The 18,377-nt window shown below is 40.7% G+C and overlaps 1 protein-coding gene across 2 annotated transcripts in view; it reads left to right on the top strand.

Moving 5' to 3' along the window:
* Positions 1–18,377, top strand: part of znf236 (zinc finger protein 236) — a 53,951-nt gene that overhangs the window by 28,751 nt on the left and 6,823 nt on the right. For both annotated transcript variants that reach the window (XM_032518476.1, XM_032518477.1), the window contains exons 18-29: positions 956–1,107; positions 1,814–1,990; positions 2,439–2,745; positions 4,228–4,331; positions 4,954–5,397; positions 6,659–6,804; positions 7,839–8,061; positions 8,573–8,764; positions 10,577–10,735; positions 13,683–13,840; positions 13,937–14,056; positions 14,509–14,703. In XM_032518476.1, coding sequence (XP_032374367.1) covers positions 956–1,107; positions 1,814–1,990; positions 2,439–2,745; positions 4,228–4,331; positions 4,954–5,397; positions 6,659–6,804; positions 7,839–8,061; positions 8,573–8,764; positions 10,577–10,735; positions 13,683–13,840; positions 13,937–14,056; positions 14,509–14,703 — 2,377 coding nt within the window. The remainder of the gene's footprint in view (positions 1–955; positions 1,108–1,813; positions 1,991–2,438; positions 2,746–4,227; positions 4,332–4,953; positions 5,398–6,658; positions 6,805–7,838; positions 8,062–8,572; positions 8,765–10,576; positions 10,736–13,682; positions 13,841–13,936; positions 14,057–14,508; positions 14,704–18,377) is intronic.

Below are 18,377 nucleotides of genomic sequence, written 5' to 3' on the forward strand. Positions count from 1 at the left end.
TAAAATTCGATTAATTGTGCAGCCCTACCCAAACATGTCAGAAATGTTGGCACATTTTGAGGCATCCGCCTGTAGATCCTTTATCTTTTTCTCCTGTAATTTCTCGGCGCTTCCTTTGCGCTTTGGTGGTCGTTTGTCCGTTTTAACGTGGGTGCTAAACTTCCAGCATAGGCATGACTAGTACAGCTCGTGTCTCAGGGGTAGGGAGTAGGCAAGGGGATTCCTGGATTTGATTGTGTCAGGCCAGTGCCAATAAAGAAAATGAACCAGTGGGCCGCTGTCAGTTCTTTTTATAGATATAATCACAGTATATCTGCCATTCGGCCCAAAAGTGTGTCGGCCCACCTGGGAAATGCCTGGTATGCCAGATAGCCAGTCCAGGCCTTTTTCGGAGCCAGCAATAGACGCTGGTAAACAAGCACAAGTGCATCAGCTTTTCCACCTAGGTGAAGAGCTCTCTTGTTTGTAGATGTAGAGCTGATACAAAGCGAGCAAGTTCTTTGACTGAGTTGGAATGCTTGTTGTTTTAAAATTACTATAATTATCCCTCTCTTCATCGCACACACCCCAAACATGATATACAACATGTCATGGAACAGAAACAACAACCAGAGATATTTATAAGCTATCATTTTATTGTATGAGCACATACGTATGTATTGTATACCAAGAGGGACACTAACACACACATGTAGAGTATGCATGCTGTGTTACCATATCTTCTTTAGAAGATTTAAAAGAGCCAGCGATGTGACATTGGGGGGAAAAAAACAGTGAAGAAGGTGAATAGTGTGCCTTGATGTCAGGACAGCTTCTCTTTCTCCATTAAAAATAAACCATGGCCACTATTAGCCCAATGTGTTATGTTATGTGACTACTTAGTCTGCCATTTGAACATCCAATAATTTTCTGAGGGGCAGTGGAAATAAGAGCAACAATTCTTTTCCCTCTTCAGGTGCAGTTGGTGTAGTAAGGGCTTTAAAAAGTCAAGCCATCTGAAGCAGCACGTGCGCTCCCACACGGGGGAGAAACCATACAGGTGTCACCTCTGTGGACGAGCGTTTGTATCAGCCGGAGTGCTGAAGTCCCACCTCAACACACACACAGGTGAGCTCGCTTTGTACCAGGTGTCGAGATTTATTTATTTTTTATTAGATTTTCCAAGCTGAAAGTCATTAGAGGCCATGCACACTATTAAATACATCATATTCCATATATGAATTGGAATATTCAATGGATTCAAATCCGAGTGGTACATTGTTATTCAAAATGGTAAAACCTTATCTCCCAAAGCCAGCTCACGCATTTCCTTTACACCACGGTTACAAATTAAACAAGTTTTAAATGAAACTTGGAGCCAGCGCTACACCATTGACTCCCACAATCAATCATTGTTGTGTGCTGTGCAGTTCAAGATATGTGGAAAAAATTGAATGGTTTTATGACTTTCAGCAAAGGACATAAGGTAAATAAGCAGTATGAGAAATGTATGCAAAGTTATCCGGTTTTACATATATATACATATATATATATATATGTATATATATGTGTGTGTGTGTGTAAGCAATGCACCAAGGTACAAACGCCCCTGGCTTTTAAAGGGAATGGGAGATGACACTCTGATTGGTTTGTTGCATATACAGTATATATATATATATATATATATATATATATATATATATATATATATATATATATATATATAGTTTTTTAATTTGTCACATTAAACCTTACTAGAAGTTTTTTTAAATGGAAGTCCATGAAACCTGCAGACGCCATGTGAAACCCTGCCTGTGTCATCTCTCGCCGACAGGAGTGAAGCCCTTTAAGTGTAATGTTTGCGACGCCTCATTCACCACAAATGGCAGCCTGAACCGCCACATGATCATCCACATCAAGTCTTTCAAATGCTCCGTTTGTGAGGAGAGCTTCAGGACCAGCCTGCTGTGTAAAAAGCATATGAAGAAGGAGCATGCTGTGGAGGAGCAAAGTAAGGACGCCAAGACAACATTTGGATGTTTTATTACATGACACTTACGCACAGGGTATACACACACTCTACACAGGGTCATTCCAGTTCCATTGAATTTCAAAGTTATTGGAAAGATGTATGAAAAATTTAAAGACACAAACAAAATTGCGTGGAATATGTGATTTTTTTTTATAAAAAGGAAAGGGAAAATGCTAATATATAGTCTATCAGCATGCCAAAAGATTGATTTTTGCCTTGAATCAATGGAGAGTAGGTTTGAAGCTGTCTGTACACTGTGTAATAGATCTGTGCTGTCAAGTAACAATTTGGATGTCTGTGAAAATGATTTCCATATTTTTACTCTTGAAAATGTTTCAATCTGCCCACATCTTTGCCTCCGTTTTGAGTTGTCTAGCATGAAGCACGACCCAAAGGCACATCGTGTAATAGACCCCGATTCTCCCAGTTATAGGTCTGGAAAGTCAAGACGTCGATGAAGAGGATGAAGAAGAAGAGGACGAGGATGGGGAGCAGAAGTCAAAGAGGAGGGGTTTGGAAATCATCACTTTCACCGAGGAGCAGGCGGCCGAGCTGGCGAAGGATCCTGGCGAGGAGGCCTCGGTGTCGGAGCGGATCCTCGCCCAGTCAGCGGCGGAGAGGGATCGAATCAGCGAGATCAAAGACAAGGCTGTTGAACTGGAAACAGAACCCAAGTTTGCCAACTGCTGCAGTTTCTGCCCCAAGAGCTTCAAGAAGCCCAGTGACCTCGTCAGGTAAATTCAATTCAACTTCATTTATAGTATCACATCATAACAAGAGTTATCTCAAGACCCTTCACAGATTGAGAGGTAGAGGAAACGTGACTGTGGTAAAACAATACACATCAGGACAAGCAGTTCGAGGGCCTGCGGCGCACCTGGCGCAGCATGGCGCAAAGCCCGACTCAAGTGTCTTTGCTATTTTTAGACCGTCCAGCGCCCACGTGGTTTAAATAGCAAATACAGCTGCGCCCATCTGTGCGCCCATGGGCGTGCTGGTCTTGCAGGGAGGTAGTTCAGGTGAATTCTTGGCATATTGCTATCTTGAGGCAGTGGAAAGTGATTGCGTCATTGACCAACAAAAACCTGGACTAAAGTCAGTAATGCAGCCTGTCCTTTTTTTTTTAACAGTGCATTAGTAAAATGCACCTCGGCTTATGCACAGCACGCACACACACACAGGGAAGCATAGCAGCACATATGTATATATATGCACACATGCAAAGGATTACATATAAAAATGTCATGATGCAATTCCGCCATCATAATAGCAATACGCCAAGGTACAAACGCCCCTGGCTGTTAAAGGGAATGGGAGATGACACTCTGATTGGTTTATCGCATATTACGCCTAAACACGCCTACAGTGATGAGTATAGGAACCCCTGCTTAAGTTGACTAAAAAAATACAACCTTTAAGGACACCAATTTTCTTAGTGAATGAATAATGTATTGTAAATAAATAAATATTCCTCCTTAAAATGCAGGGGGCATAAGTATAGACACCCCTATGTTAGATTCACATCGAAGCAGGCAGTTTTTTGGGGCTTTCTCCTTTATTAGTGACAGAGGATAGACAGGAAAAGGGGAGAGAGATGGGGGATGACACGCAGCAAAAGGCCGCAGGTCGGATTCGTACCCGGGCCGCTGCAAAGGACTCAGCCTGCATGGTTGGTTGACTGGCTGAGCTAGAGGCCACCCCCGTGATATAAATTCTAAGCTAAAAAATCGTGATTCATAATTTTTTCCCAAATTGTGCAGGCCTAGTAACCAGTTGAGTCTCCGCTGTCACTCTGTGTTTGGATGAAGAAATATTGTATTGTCACTTGTTTTTTAGACAACCATAACTTACGTTATGATACACATTCCCACTTATGGTGTAGACAGGAAGTTCATAGCAGAGTCACTTTCTTTTCCTGAACAAGTCAGATACTCACCAGTTAGCCACATTTATGATTTAAGTTTTCATATTTGGATTCAGAGTGCATTCGCAATTTCCTGTAACAAAAGCACTGGGAACTAAAGGCATGAGATGGTTGAATGCCCTTGGCAGTAACCAGCAAACACTGGCGAGGCTTTTTATTGTCCTGGCTGTTTCCATTGCAGTATGTCACTGGTGCCATATTTTGAAGTTCCACTCACTTGCTGTCTTTTAAATCTCCCATCTGCCCTTGTGCTCTTTCAAATGTACCTAAGCTGATTTGCTTCCACGTCTAGGCACATTCGGATCCATACAGGAGAAAGGCCTTACAAGTGTGATGTATGTGGGAAGAGTTTTACGGTAAAATCTACCCTGGACTGCCACGTGAAGACACATACAGGTTAGAGTTTTATTACAAGAAATCATTGTTTAAAGGTGCTGTACTCGACATTCAAACTGCTCTCACAGCCCTCTGTGACTGCCGAAGCACAAGGCCCTTACACGCACTAAAGAAACACAAAACTAAGAACAGAGCAGCTCAGATTACAACACACTCAGATGGAGTGTGACTTCATTCTCTGCTACATAGCAAATTGTTGTTTACTGCTTAATTAACGTTCTGAATATCGACTACAGTCCCTTTAATCCAGCTGCGGTTGGAGTGGTTTTGTTTGTGGTTGTGGAATTTCTTGAACATTGTATTTGGAGAAGTGCATAAACAAGATTTGATACAGGATGTGGCAAACTCAGACAACATGATGGAATCTAGAGTTTAGATTACTTAAAGCAATGGTAATACATTTTGTGAATTATGCTACAGTATTTGCTTCATTCCGGATGTCCGTTACCTGACGCTTTCAGATCCTCCTCCGCATCACTGTGGAGGAAGGTCTGGTAGTGCAAGACTACCGGATCCATTATACACAAAGAACAGGGAGTTCTGAAATATTTGACCACAAAGAGACAACAAGCTGGTGTAGCCTGGAGAAGTCCTATTCACTCTCCTTACTGTGTCTCTGCAGGTCAGAAACTCTTCAGCTGTCACATGTGCAACACCTCCTTCTCTACAAAGGGCAGCTTAAAGGTGCACATGCGCCTCCACACCGGCTCCAAGCCTTTCAAATGTCCCTTCTGTGAACTCCGCTTCAGAACTTCAGGCCACCGGAAAACCCACATCCAGTGCCACTTCAGGCCAAGCCTCGACAGCCGCAAATCCAAGCGGTCTGCTTCATCTACTGCTCAGGCCGGTCATGGTCAAGACCCAGGGTCTGGGCAGGCTGTGGGACCGGGCCAGGGGCAGCAGCCAGCCATTTCAGAGGCTCTTCAACCTGTGGGTCTGCTACAAACGTCCAACTCTGACCCCAATATTTACCTCCCAGCCAACCAAGTCCTGACAGGGCAGTTTGACCAGAATCTACTGCAACAGGGACTGGTGGGGCAGGCCATCCTGCCGGCCTCCATGTCAGGTAGGGATTATGGATGGGTCAAACAGAACAAAAAATGGCTTGTAATTAATCAGGCAGAGCGGTAGATCATAAGGACATTTTGCATATTTTACTGCGATTGACGCAGAGTAGCACGAAGTCAAGTCTGTTTGTTACAGAGCAATGATTTTATTATCTCAACTTTATAACGGCCCCTTGTCGGCAGGCATCATTTTGAGAGGATGAAACAACGCAAGACCGTAAAATGGAGGCATTGAATTTTACTGTTATGTCACCGTGCGGTGTTATAAATGACCCAACAACAACGCATTTTATCAATGTTTGGCACGTACTCTGACCGGAATGTCAGGCTGATGATTAATGCACCGACGTTTGCCGGTGGAAGTGAATTGCTGCAGGGATCATCACTTCTCGTTCGGTCAGTTGATAGTGAGTTGACAGTTGCACAGGACAAGATGAAGGATGTGGCTGAGGCAGGGAGGACAGATGTGCTCACGCCACCTTCTAAATCACAATCAGAATCACGAAAAAAGTTTAAGTAAAGACTTAAACCGAATTTGCCATATTGGTTGGTGCATACATAAACAAACAAAAGTAAACAATATATACCGATATATATTTAGCTGCCCCCCCCCCCTTACGTACTTTTTCCAAAACACTCCAATTGATTTAAGTTAAATATACTGAAGTCTGGCTAACGTTGGCGGCCATGAATTGACTTTCCCCACACAGCTCCTGGAGCATAACACTTGGCGAGGTGGCCAACAATGTTTTCCAATCATTGCTTCCTTCTTCAAATTCGTTGAAGCATTACATCCGTTGCAAATTGTTTTCTTTGTTGTCTCTCTTTTTTATTCATGAGATATTCAGTACTTCAGGGGTATTGTTGCTCCAGCAGAAGCCATAGGGTCACTTTGGTAGCTCAGAAGCCTCGCAGTGCATATAATGACTATATGTATAATGACTTTATATCATGCCTTTACATCTGCCCTTTGACAAGATCTACCGTTATGTACAGTATCTGCCTCCAGGGTCATCCTCGTCTGGTACTAGTTCAAGTTTTAGTTTCAGCAACTCATGCCTCTTCACTTGTCATAACCTTGCTGTAAAAAAAGCCTTTACTTTCTGTCCTGCAGCCACAAAGATTATTTAAGGTCTAACGTTCACAAAATGAGTCAAATATTGTTACAAAAATGTTAAGCGTGCGTGTGTGCGTGTGTGTGTGTGTGTGTGTGTGTGTGTGTGTGTGTACGTGTGTACGTGTGTGTGCGTGTGTGTGCAGCTGCAGGAGACCTGACTGTGTCTCTCCCAGATGGCCTGACCACGCTGGACGGCATCCACCTGCAGTTGACGCCTGCCAGCCTGGTGTGCCCCAACGTCCAGATCTCTGGCATCGACACCAGCAACATCAACAACATCACACTACAGGTTACATATTAATTCATTTGAGCCTTTTTTGTTTCTGTTGGTCAAGATGAATCAACTTCTTAGTGAACGGTGTGTGCTGAGATTTGTGAGAAAATTGAGCCTGTGCTCTGCAGCGTATTTTTTTATTAAAGGAATTCAAATATCTTAGGAGCATCACATGGAAGAGCAATTAGGAGCAGTAATCTCTTCGTCATGAGTTTATTTCCTAAAATAAAATACCAAAAAAAACTCAAGTCTCATGAGCCAAACATATGAGAGTATGTGCCATCACTGACAAAACCACCAATAAAAAAATAGCATTAATATGTTAGAAATCCGATCCATTGTAGTTCACTGCAGTTTATTGGCTCATGAGCCAACTAGAGTAATATTTATTTATTTAGAGAGACACAAACTATAGCATATAATGTGTTTTGTATAAAGTGTTTTTAAGCATAATATTACCATTAAATCATTATTATCATACATAATGTATAAAAATGCTAAACATTGAATACATTATCTTCAATATTAATTAAAATTTCTTGCTTAAAGCGTTTTAAAAATACATGCTCTCTTTAAAAAAACATGAAATGGTTCATACTTACATATTTGTAGAGAGAGGTTTTGTACCATAATATTCTGCAAACCAGAATCTTGCCAGATTAATGTTACTGTCTGTTATTAATCAAATATTTTTTGGTATATTTCAGATACTGTTGTTTCTCATATCCTCCATCAAAACTCATAACAAGTTGACTTTTCAGAAACGTTTCACATTACCTGCTAGAACAGATTTGAATAGCCTTCCAAAAAATGTAAGACATTAGGAGAAAGTATGTAGACCAAACTAAGTCACATATTAATTCTTGCAATGTATTTTACATCACAGATTTGAGTCATAAAGTAAAAGTATCAAGTGTGGAATGGTCCTCATTGACACTGAAACGTTTTTTTTCTCTAAAAAAGCAGCCTTGCATAGGCTTCGGTCATACATTCCCACAAGTCTCATTCTCCTTTTCCTCTTTCATCAGAAGTAGTGCTTTCTCTTCCAGATTGACCACGCGCTCTTCCAGCAGACCTTACAACAGGGCGGTCTCCTCTCTCAACCCCTGAGCGTCGACACTGGCCTCGTCTCCCACTCTGGCGGCCAGCTAATGTCCACCACCGACCCCTCGGTGTCCGCCAACGTGGTCATCCACCCGCTGACCAGCCTGGCCCTGCAGCCCTCCGCCATGACACCTGCTCAGGTCAGCCTCTCTGAGCAGGATGCTACAGGTAAGAAAAAAACAGACACTCTCTGTCATGAGCTGAATAGTCTATATTGACGGAGTTTCATTTCCGGGATTGTTGGGTGTCCTTCATTTTCACCTTCCGCTGTCTTTGTGTTGCATTTAGCATGCGCTAAACTCCGGTCGATTTCTGAGGACTATGAGTAACTGCTCCTCAGAACTCTACAGGGTAAATCTAGACAGCTAGCTAGACCGTCTGTCTAATCTGCGTTTTCTGTTGCACGACTAAAACAACTTTTGAACGTACACATATTCCACCAAAACCAGTTCCTTCCCAAGGCTATTTTGCAGTGGCATCGTTGCTACCTCTGGCGCCGTCCAAGACAATTGTGATTGGTTCAAAGAAGTTTCAATAAACCAGAGCGGGTTTTTCTCCCATCCAGGAATGCTGTGTGGCCTAGCCAGACCCTCCTTCGCAGCGCTGTGGAGGAGGAAGGTCTGGCAATGCGAGGCTATGAGCTGAATAAGTGATCAATGCTTTCCTGTGGATTCTGCAGGTTCTCAGGACCTCAGCCATGTCATAAGCAGCTCTGGGCTGGTAACCGGAGGCACCAGCGGTCAGGAGATCACACTGACCATCAACAATTCCAGCCTGACTCAAGCCCTTGCCCAGGTTCAGGCCCAGGCCTCAGCTTCCGGTTCCGGCACAGCAGCAGGAAACACTCAGGAGATTACTCTCACCATATCAGGTATGGACCACTCTACAATGTAGGTCCATTAAAAAAAACAAAAAACAAGTACATAGCTGGATACTGTAGACAGTTACCTTGTCTGTTCACAAGTGCAGAAACAGACTATCAATAACACATCAACAGATGAAATAAAAATCCCCTCAAGGATCTGTAACACATCTATTGATTTCCTCACTCAGGGAAAAACACAACAATAACTCAGCCCTTCGATTTATTGGAAGGTTAGGGGTGATACATTCTCTTCACAAACCAATGTTTTCCTATACATGTATCCACAGTGTCAAGCTAAGTTGTGCCTGTGTCACTTTTTGAGTCAAGAGAGATCTGGGTACAGCTTGGACTGTCTTTCTTTCAGCATTCTGACATATTTACTGTATTGTGATCCAAATACTTTAGACTAAGGCAATAGCCAACTATCATTATACAAAGCCTTTTTGTTTTTGTTTCTCTTTCTCTGGAAGCTGCTGCAAGACATTCAGTGCTGTGTCTCTCTCTGCATTAAAGGCAGTGGAAAATAATTATTATGTTTAAAATTATTATATTATTATGTATTATATATAAATTATATATTATATTTTATTATATATACAAAAGCAGCAAGAATATGGTTAGTTAGGGGCAGTAGACATGGGAATTAAGACTATATATCAAATCAAAAATGGGTCAGCAGTCATCACCAGGAATGCACTCTGGGTCAAAAAGTGGAGGAAAAGGAGAGGGCGAGCCAGACTATAACCTCATTTATGGTGATTTTATGTATGAATATGATAACCTTCAGATAAACTTGAAAGGCCTTTTAAACAAAAGATTATAAATGTGGCGGGTATATAAATTATAAACACCTTAAGCAAACACCTAACCTACAACAAAGGAACACAGTTCTTGAAATTAAAAAAATATATAAAAACCTTTCTGAGAGCATTCGAGATGTGAGATGGCTGATGTCCTTAAACAGAGCTGTTGTGTCTTGGAGTTGCTATGTAACAACAACCTAAATGTCCAATAATTTACTGCAACAAAGACGAGACTCAACAGCATCTCTTGTTGGAATAGAAAGCAAAAGGTGTCTGGGACAAGTTAAAAGTGGATGGTGTAAATTTGGACATTTCATATAAATCTGTAATGTACTGTATTATAGATGATATTCTACCAGAGAAACACAAGGAACTGAAAAAAATTGTAATATGCATTTATATGTATTGTTGTCATACAGTAAGACGAGACGCTGCATGGTTCTTCAACAGACTGTTATAAACCGTGTTACATATGTAAACAGGTAAAACTGTAGACCACAAACAGCTCCTTCCTTGGAATATATTGATCTTGAGATACACAGCACTTTATGAAAGACTCTGTACACTTTCTGAAGGACTCTTGCCACTAGATGCACTTTACAAATTTTGCACTGGTCTGTTCTTTAGTTAACTTTGTTATTGTTATTAATTACTCTTGCTTTTTTGTCTTTTTATCTTTGGTATGATATGTAGCCTCCTAATTAAAACTTGTACTTTGTAAAAACTTTAATAAAGCTCTATTAAAAAAAGGAATTAAAAAAGATCACGGTGCATGGGTTCCAAGCAAAAAATGTCTGACATGATTTTTTTTTAGTCACTCTCAGCTAATCCAAATTGCCATGCCTGACAGAATCACTTTTCTTCCTCAAATGGACCACAATATTCGACATGCTACCCTACCCTTATATATGAAAAAAGAGCTTGAAATGTGAATGACTGTGAAAAATAAAAAGCAAATTTCTTGAATTCTGGACTAATTTCTTGAATTCTGGACTTTTTCCCCATGCTGCTGCAGGTCAGGATCTGCTCCCCCAGCATAGCCACACTAATGGTGCTGAGATGAACGGCAGCATCCGGCTGGCATCGCCGCTCAATAGCCAGCCCACCAGTGCAACCCTGACTATCACCAATGAACACCTCCTACCTCAGAGTCACGCCAACACTGGAATGACAGGTTAGGATTGGCCTCCTGCTACTCCCAGGAGTATAGTAATAAAGTTGTACTTGAATTTAATTACCACCTGCTGACCTCCCTTCCCTTAGAATAGTATAGTGCACGTCCGTAAGACAAGTTCTTGTTTTTGTTTTCAGGGCTTCCGTAGGTAATCGGTCAAAATATTTATTGTCGGTTAAACGGGTAATCATTAACATCCCTACCATAAATTCATGGTTACTAATAAACCACCCCTCTCTTTCAGTCAACTTTGTTCCACACAACTTCACTCTGTCAGTGTTATAAATGCACATAAAAGCAATCTTTGACCTGCATCAAGTCATCATTGGTGACCTCATCCACTCACTCATAACACCCCTTGACTCTGGGCCACCACTTTAAGCCAAGAGTTTGGCAATGAAGTAGGAGATATCCCGCTCTCATTAAAAATTTCCAGGAATCACAAATTGGCTTATACACCTGGCGTTATTTGTGAGTTTAACACAATGGCGAGAGAGAAGCGACCAAGCACTCTCTATAACAGCTCTCATATTTATACTAAAATAGTTCACAGAAATGTGAGAGACTCTAGTCACGCTCATCCCGCTCGTCATTTCCTGGTTAGTACTCTACCAATCAGATTGGTCATTTGAGTCCGACTGCCGTCTTCCGACCGAGCATGTCAGGTCGGCCAAAATGAAGCACGATGGCCCCTCCAATGGACAACGGCACCAAACACACCAGAGCGGGGCGGCTGTGGCTCAGTGGTAGAGCGGTTGCCTGCCAATCGGAAGGTTGGTGGTTCGATCCCTGGCCCTGCAGTCGCACGTCGAAGTGTCCTTGGGCAAGACACTGAACCCCGAGTTGCCCCTGGGGCTGCGCATCGGAGTGTGTGAATGTTTATCCGATGAGCAGGTGGCACCTTGTACGGCAGCCTCGGCCACAGTGTATGAATGTGTGTGAATGGTGAATGTATCCTGTATGATGTAAAAGCGCTTTGAGTAGTCGTTAAGACAGCATAGCATATAAATACAGCACATTTACATTTACACCAGAGACAGACTTGAGTCACCAACCTCGCAGACTGTCCGACGGCCGATTATCGGGTTAGCGTGTCACGGCCTTTAGTGACAACCTGTCTAACTGACCGTTGGTTTTCTGCTGACTCTTTTTAATTAAGAACCAATGTGGGGTCTTAAATATGTATGTGCTTGCTACACACAATCTGTCTGCTTGACAATCCCATTTTGCAGCAATAAAATTGAAGTGAGATGAACAAACAGAGAAATGTATTTTTTTAAGATAAAACAGATGTTAATGTCCTTTTAGGGGCATCATTTGAAATTGGGAAAAAATGTGTTGAAAAATGGTAATAAATTGCAATCTATCGCGGAATATTGCAATATGTTTAAAATCGCAATAATATTGGATCGAAGTATTGTGATGATATCGTATTGGGAGGCGTCTGGTGATTCCCACCCCTATTGGAGCCTCACGATACAATATCATCATGGCACTTGTGGCAAGATACAATATTATTGCGATTTAAAAAAAATATTGCAATGTTATGCAATAAATTGCAATTTATAATCTTTTTTCCAACTAAATTTTTTTCCAAATTTCAAATGATGTCCCCAAAAGGAAACTTTGTCAACATCGGTTTTATCTAAAAAGATAAATGTCTGTTTGTTCATATCACTTCAATTTTATTGCTGCAAAATGGGTTTGTCAAGCAGACAAACTGACCAACAAATTTCAAAATTTCCCAAATTGCACCCTGGTTCTAGCTCAGGAACATCATCACATAAAAGAGAATGTATAATCGCTAGTAGGCGTACAAGCCTAGAAAGGACACACCCTGATCTTCATCTTGGTTTAAATCTGACCTGGGATCTATTTTGCATGTCATCTTTCAGTGCTAGAAAATAAACTAAACTGCAAATAGACATTTACTGTATGTGCATCTATCAAGAGGATGTTGAGTTTGATAACTCTATAAGTGAAATATTGTCACTTTTAATTGTGTATTTGTGATAAGAGAGTAAAGGGCTTGTGTGCTGTGAAGTGAGCAAATTTGATTTGTTTTGGCAGAGTTTGCTTCCTGATTGTTCTGTTTACTGCCTTGCTTGTCACCTAGAAGCTTAATCCAATTTTTAGTCTCATCTCTCTCTTCATTACCCTCCCCTCTCAACTCAAGTGGAAAATATTCCCACTGCTTCACAGAGTCACCAGAGCGTCTCTGCTTTTCTTGATTAGACTGAAGCATTTCTGTCACTCTGTATGTTAAAATGATAAAACTGTGCTGGGCCTGTGTTGGCCTTTTTACAAAAAATAGAATATCTGGTGTTACTTACCACTAATATAATGTAAGTTCCTCCCTGACCAAACTAATGAATATGTTCTTATTATTTTTAGGCTGCAAAGCACCAAAAGGGCTTTGGCCAGTTGGTTGCATTCACTTCAACAAATACAGGCCAAACTGATTTGGGTACACCAGTGGTAACAGCAATTATTGTTTAATACTACAGATCCCAGAATCCTGGAGCAACAAACACTCCTTGAGCAGCCTTTCACGTAACTCAGGCCTTTGATTAATTACTCCCTGTTATAATTCTAACTGATCAGCTGTCAAAAATGCAGCTACTTCACAATACAAGCCAGTTAAATGCTTTTATTGTGAAACAGCAGCAGTAGAAAATGTTACTTTGGCATTGGCAGTAACTCAGTACAGCTCTAATACATCTGTAAGAGAGTGGCAATTAGACAGTAAGGCTATTATTTATTAATGTCATATTGTTGGGCTATTTGAACTTTAATATAGTTGTGGCAAAGGACATAGTGGTTTCCATTTAAATACAGTTTGTATACACTACTACATTTCCTACAAATAAAATACAGCTATGGCTGTTGTTGAAATGTCTTAAAAACTTGTAAATCCTAACTTTAATATCTGTCTCTCCCCTGTCAGTCTCCAGCATGCCAACCAGCACCACCCTGTCACACACAGCTGCATCCCAGAGCCTAGCGATGTCACCAGGAGGCGTGGCCAGCGATGACAGCGTCACACTAACACTGGCAGATGCTCAGGGTATGCTGGATGGTGTCACTCTAAACCTCAATACACAGGTACAAAAAAATATGCAATATCATTAATTATGTTTGATGATCAAAGCAGACATGTAGTTTTTCAGCTGCTTTACCAGAGTATCTTTTAATATTCAGGGTCAGACGTTCCCTGCAGTGCTGAACGACCCGGGGCAGCCGGCCAGCTCAGGCCAGCAGGTTATACTGGTCAGCCACCATTCCCAGTCTTCCAACGGAGCATCTGACAATGGATACAACGTGAGTGTGTTTGTTTTATGTGTAATATGTGCTATTTAAAAATATCCAATGGAGGAACTGTCTAACAGAGCTGGCAGTTTTACAATGATGAATTAAGCAAATGCTTAAAATGGCAACACAGTAATCTGGGATTGATTACCTATTTTAAGCAAATGACTCTCTTCGAGTGGTTTGTATCACTAAAATGAATTTTAATCAGGGGCTGCCTGGAAGATAAAAAAGAACACATTCATCAAACTCAAAAAGTTTTATAATGGAAATATGCAACGTGAGTTTGGGACTTTAAGATTTTTTTTTTTGTTGATAAAACCAGACATATAGCTACTAACACTGTATTGTAGGCATAAATACGCTGTGCAAAAAAAAAAAAAAATGGAACATTTTATTTTCACAATGCTGGTGTAGGTGTGAACTTTTGCGAGTAATCGTGAATATGTTGTGATGTGATCCAGATTACTGACAATGGCCATAAGGGTGGGAAGGACGGCCAGACGGAGGCTGATAATCGGAACCAGTGTTACTACTGTAATCAGGTGTGCCAGAATGCCAACACCCTGCGACGGCACTGTCGACAAGCTCACGGCAAGGACCGCTGCCACGTCTGCACTCTCTGTAACAAGGCGTTTAAGAGAGCTACACACCTGAAGGTAAGAACTCATGCAGAAACAGTAGTACTCGGATGAAAAACGTTTTTTAAGATACTGATGGCTTAAATGGCTTGTATTTTTATTTAAAGATATAATACCTAATCTACTATTTCTGCATTAAAATGTCTAATGATTATACTTATGTTATAAAGGTTTTTAAGTTGTGTACTTTTGATATCCCAAACGTTTCCAACAAGGTTCCATCCCAGAGAAATCTGTAATTTTAATTAAGGACATGGTAAGTGTCATTTGGTCGCCTGTCAGTGGCGTCATATAACCTTTGACCCTTCTAGTTGCTCTGACATCCTGATAAAGTTCCCTTGGCCTCACATACCCTTCACCATGCCTAGAGATTGGCATGGTTTTATTTCAGTTAGACTAATAGCTGGTTTGATTTGCATTGAGAGATGATTTTATGGAAAGTATCCCATGCCTATCTCTAGGTATGGTGAAGAGTATGTGATGATGTGGGGTTAGTTTAATTCCAAAGGCCAAGGGAACTTTGTCAGTTCGGTTTATGCATAGTATCCTGGATCCATGAAATAACTGGCCTTTAATGATAAAAATCTGCCTGCCTCTATGGGAATTTAACATAGGGGTGTGTATACTTATGCCCCCTGCATTTTAAGAAGGAATATTTATTTATTTACAATACATTATTCATTCACAAAGAAAATTGGTGTCCTTAAAAGGTTGGAATTTTCCTTTTTTTAACATTAATGCATTAAGATCTATTTACAAAAGATGATTTTTTTATACCTCTTTTTAGTCAACTTAAGCAGTGGCATGTAAACTTATGAGCACCACTGTATACTCAGTAGCAGAAACACAGCACTTTCTCTGCCGCACGGCCTCATTTTTTCATTAATTACATCCCACGTCTAAACACAGTGATACAATAGAGACCTAGTTTATTGATAGGACATTCCATTATCAATTACAGTTTACTACAGTGTGCTACGCTAAAGTGTGGCTCATGCTAATGCTTGGTGGCTAAACTGTACCGTAACATTATAGGATTCCAACAACAACATTAAAGTTAAAAGTTATTTTTAGTATGATTTGTTTTGACAACGGTCAACACCGCTGGGCAAACCCACGAATGCATTTGCCATGTTACATCAGCTGTATGGGTAGGAGACTACTCTAATGCTAAGTTAGCCTGCTAGCGCACCCCGGTCCGTCTGCCCCACTCCCTGGCGCTAAGAGACTTCTATCAGGATATGACATCGTCAGCAAAAGTTTGTTTACATTCATTAGTTTTGATTGAGAGACCCGTAGCGACTGGAAATTCCATACTGTACGTTTAATTCAGCGTTGCATATAAGTGAATTAAACAGATGAGTACTCTGTTATATTTAGTAATCAGTGCCTCCACATCAGGCTCGGAAATCAGTGCTGTCTCACTTGTTGAAGCAAAAGACAAGAGTAATTCACCAAGGAGCGTTTCAGATAGACTCTTCTAACTTGTCGTTCTCCGCACACAAACAAAACACTTAAACTGAGAGGCGCTTTGCAGCCGAATTAGGAAGAGGAGCATGTGTCTCTTCATGTGTTTGAGGCACTCAAGCACATGAATGCCGGGCTCTCCGATCAGGGGAAAAAGAGGAGAAGGAGGACATGGCTTTATACGCTAGCTCTTTTACCACAATGTGCAATATTTCAAAACAAAGGTCATTGTGCCATAGGCTTCGAACTTTTGTAAATGTGCCTCAACATGCTGAGTAATTGTCTTCGAGAAAAGAACTGACACAGAGATTAGGTGGGTGTCACAGTGAGAGTGACCGAGCTTCATCCTCTCCAGTTCCCCAGGCCACTCATTAGTCTGCAGCAAGAAGTCGGGTGCTGATTTTAGATGCTTAAAAAGGCCCAGTGGTGAGAAGATTCATTTCTAGTACTGTAATTTTTCATTTTTGTTGGCCTGTGGATATTAACGTTGCCATTTAATTATAGCCAGACAACCAAAAAACACGGCTTTATAATTTGGAAACACTGGGAAAGATGTTCAATGATAAAGTTTTAAAATATTCTCATCAAGAAAGAATTAAAGCTTGGCATTCCTGCTTGACAAGCTGGAAAGCCAGATAAAGGAAGGGGATTTGGGGTATCGGCCCACGTTAATAAATCACATCTGCTTACAATCCTTTTCACAATTACTTGGTCATTAAAAATGTCCATCTATCTCATTTTGTCCATATCTCACACACATAGGCAGAAATTTAATTAAAACATTTTTTTATGAAATGCAATATGTTTCTACAGGATCTAACTCCTCCACACAAGGCTCTCCAACTACAACAACAAGTGATCCATCCATCAAAACAATATACATGTTTAAGACCCAAAGAACTTTACAAATAATCACAGGCATGTAGAAGTTCAAGTTGTAGGCTGTGAAACTTGTATTGGAATAGTGTAATTACATTTTTTTTTTAAAGGAATATTTCATTTTCAGGAACATTTTTGGAACTCCTTCCAAAAGGTACTGGGCAATGGAAACTGCTTTTTGAAAGTTTTTCCTGAAGTTCTAATATGTACCCAAAGTAACCCGTGGCACTTTTAATAAACACTGGCTCCATAATGAGCCCAAACACCCTCTAGACGTTCTTATCTCCTTATAAAGTTGATGCGGTTACAGCCTATTTTTTTTGTGCCCATTTCCCTATGAACGTGCTGATTATGCCATTGTTTCCATTCTTTTCCCTGTGTGCCAGTCTGCTTTGTGCTGCCCAGTATCTGTCTCCAACATGGCTCAGCGCATTAGGTTTGGTATTATTGTCAGTATTCTGGGTACATGTCAATGCTCGTTCAGTCCTTTTATGCAACAATGTGAACCAAGGTATTATTGGATCAGAATAATGGTGATAATCATTAAAATGGCCCAGTTTGTTGTTTTGAGGGTTAAATGTACAAGTATGAATAGTAGTCTGGTCAGTGTAGTAGGTGCTGCCAGGATCCTAGTTTTGAGAAGTTGAATAGACAGATTATCATCCATGGAACAGTAAAGGTCCCATATAATGCTCATTTTCAGGTTCATACTTGTATTTTGGGATTTCTGCTAGAACGTGATTACATGCTTTTCTTTTCTTTTTCTCAATATACCTGTAATTACCCTTTTGTCGGAAATGTTCTATTTTAGTGTATGTCTCTTTGAGCACCCCTCCCAAAAAAGCACAGCCTGCTCTGATTGATCAGAGTTTCAGGGTCTTACGCATCAAAATGTCTTAGTTTTCAACAATAAGCCCAAAACTTAAGGATTGTAAGTTTACTATCTCACCTGACAAAACATAATATTTACACATTTGAGAGACTGGGTTGTTCAATTGATCAAATAATATTTTCGGTTTGACGACACAATGCTCGGTGTGTAGCAGTTGTACCTGCTCTTCCCTGTTCTAAACTGATGACAGAAATATAATGTATTAGGAAGACACTCAGTACGCATGAACAGATTATGTGGAGGCATAGTGGGTAAATGATTGGTTAGATTTTCCAATTACCATACATAGTATTTTGCCTCTAAACTATGACATATTTTAACTTGTTGAGATAAAGGAGTCAGTCATCAAAAAGCAACATAACATGTATAATGTAACATTAGCTTCAAGGGATCAAGTACAAAATATAAAAACCAGCTTTTTTTTCAATATCACCAATGTCCACACACACACACA

This window comes from Etheostoma spectabile, chromosome 6, assembly GCF_008692095.1.
Source record: "Etheostoma spectabile isolate EspeVRDwgs_2016 chromosome 6, UIUC_Espe_1.0, whole genome shotgun sequence".
In the NCBI taxonomy this organism is placed as follows: domain Eukaryota; kingdom Metazoa; phylum Chordata; class Actinopteri; order Perciformes; family Percidae; genus Etheostoma; species Etheostoma spectabile.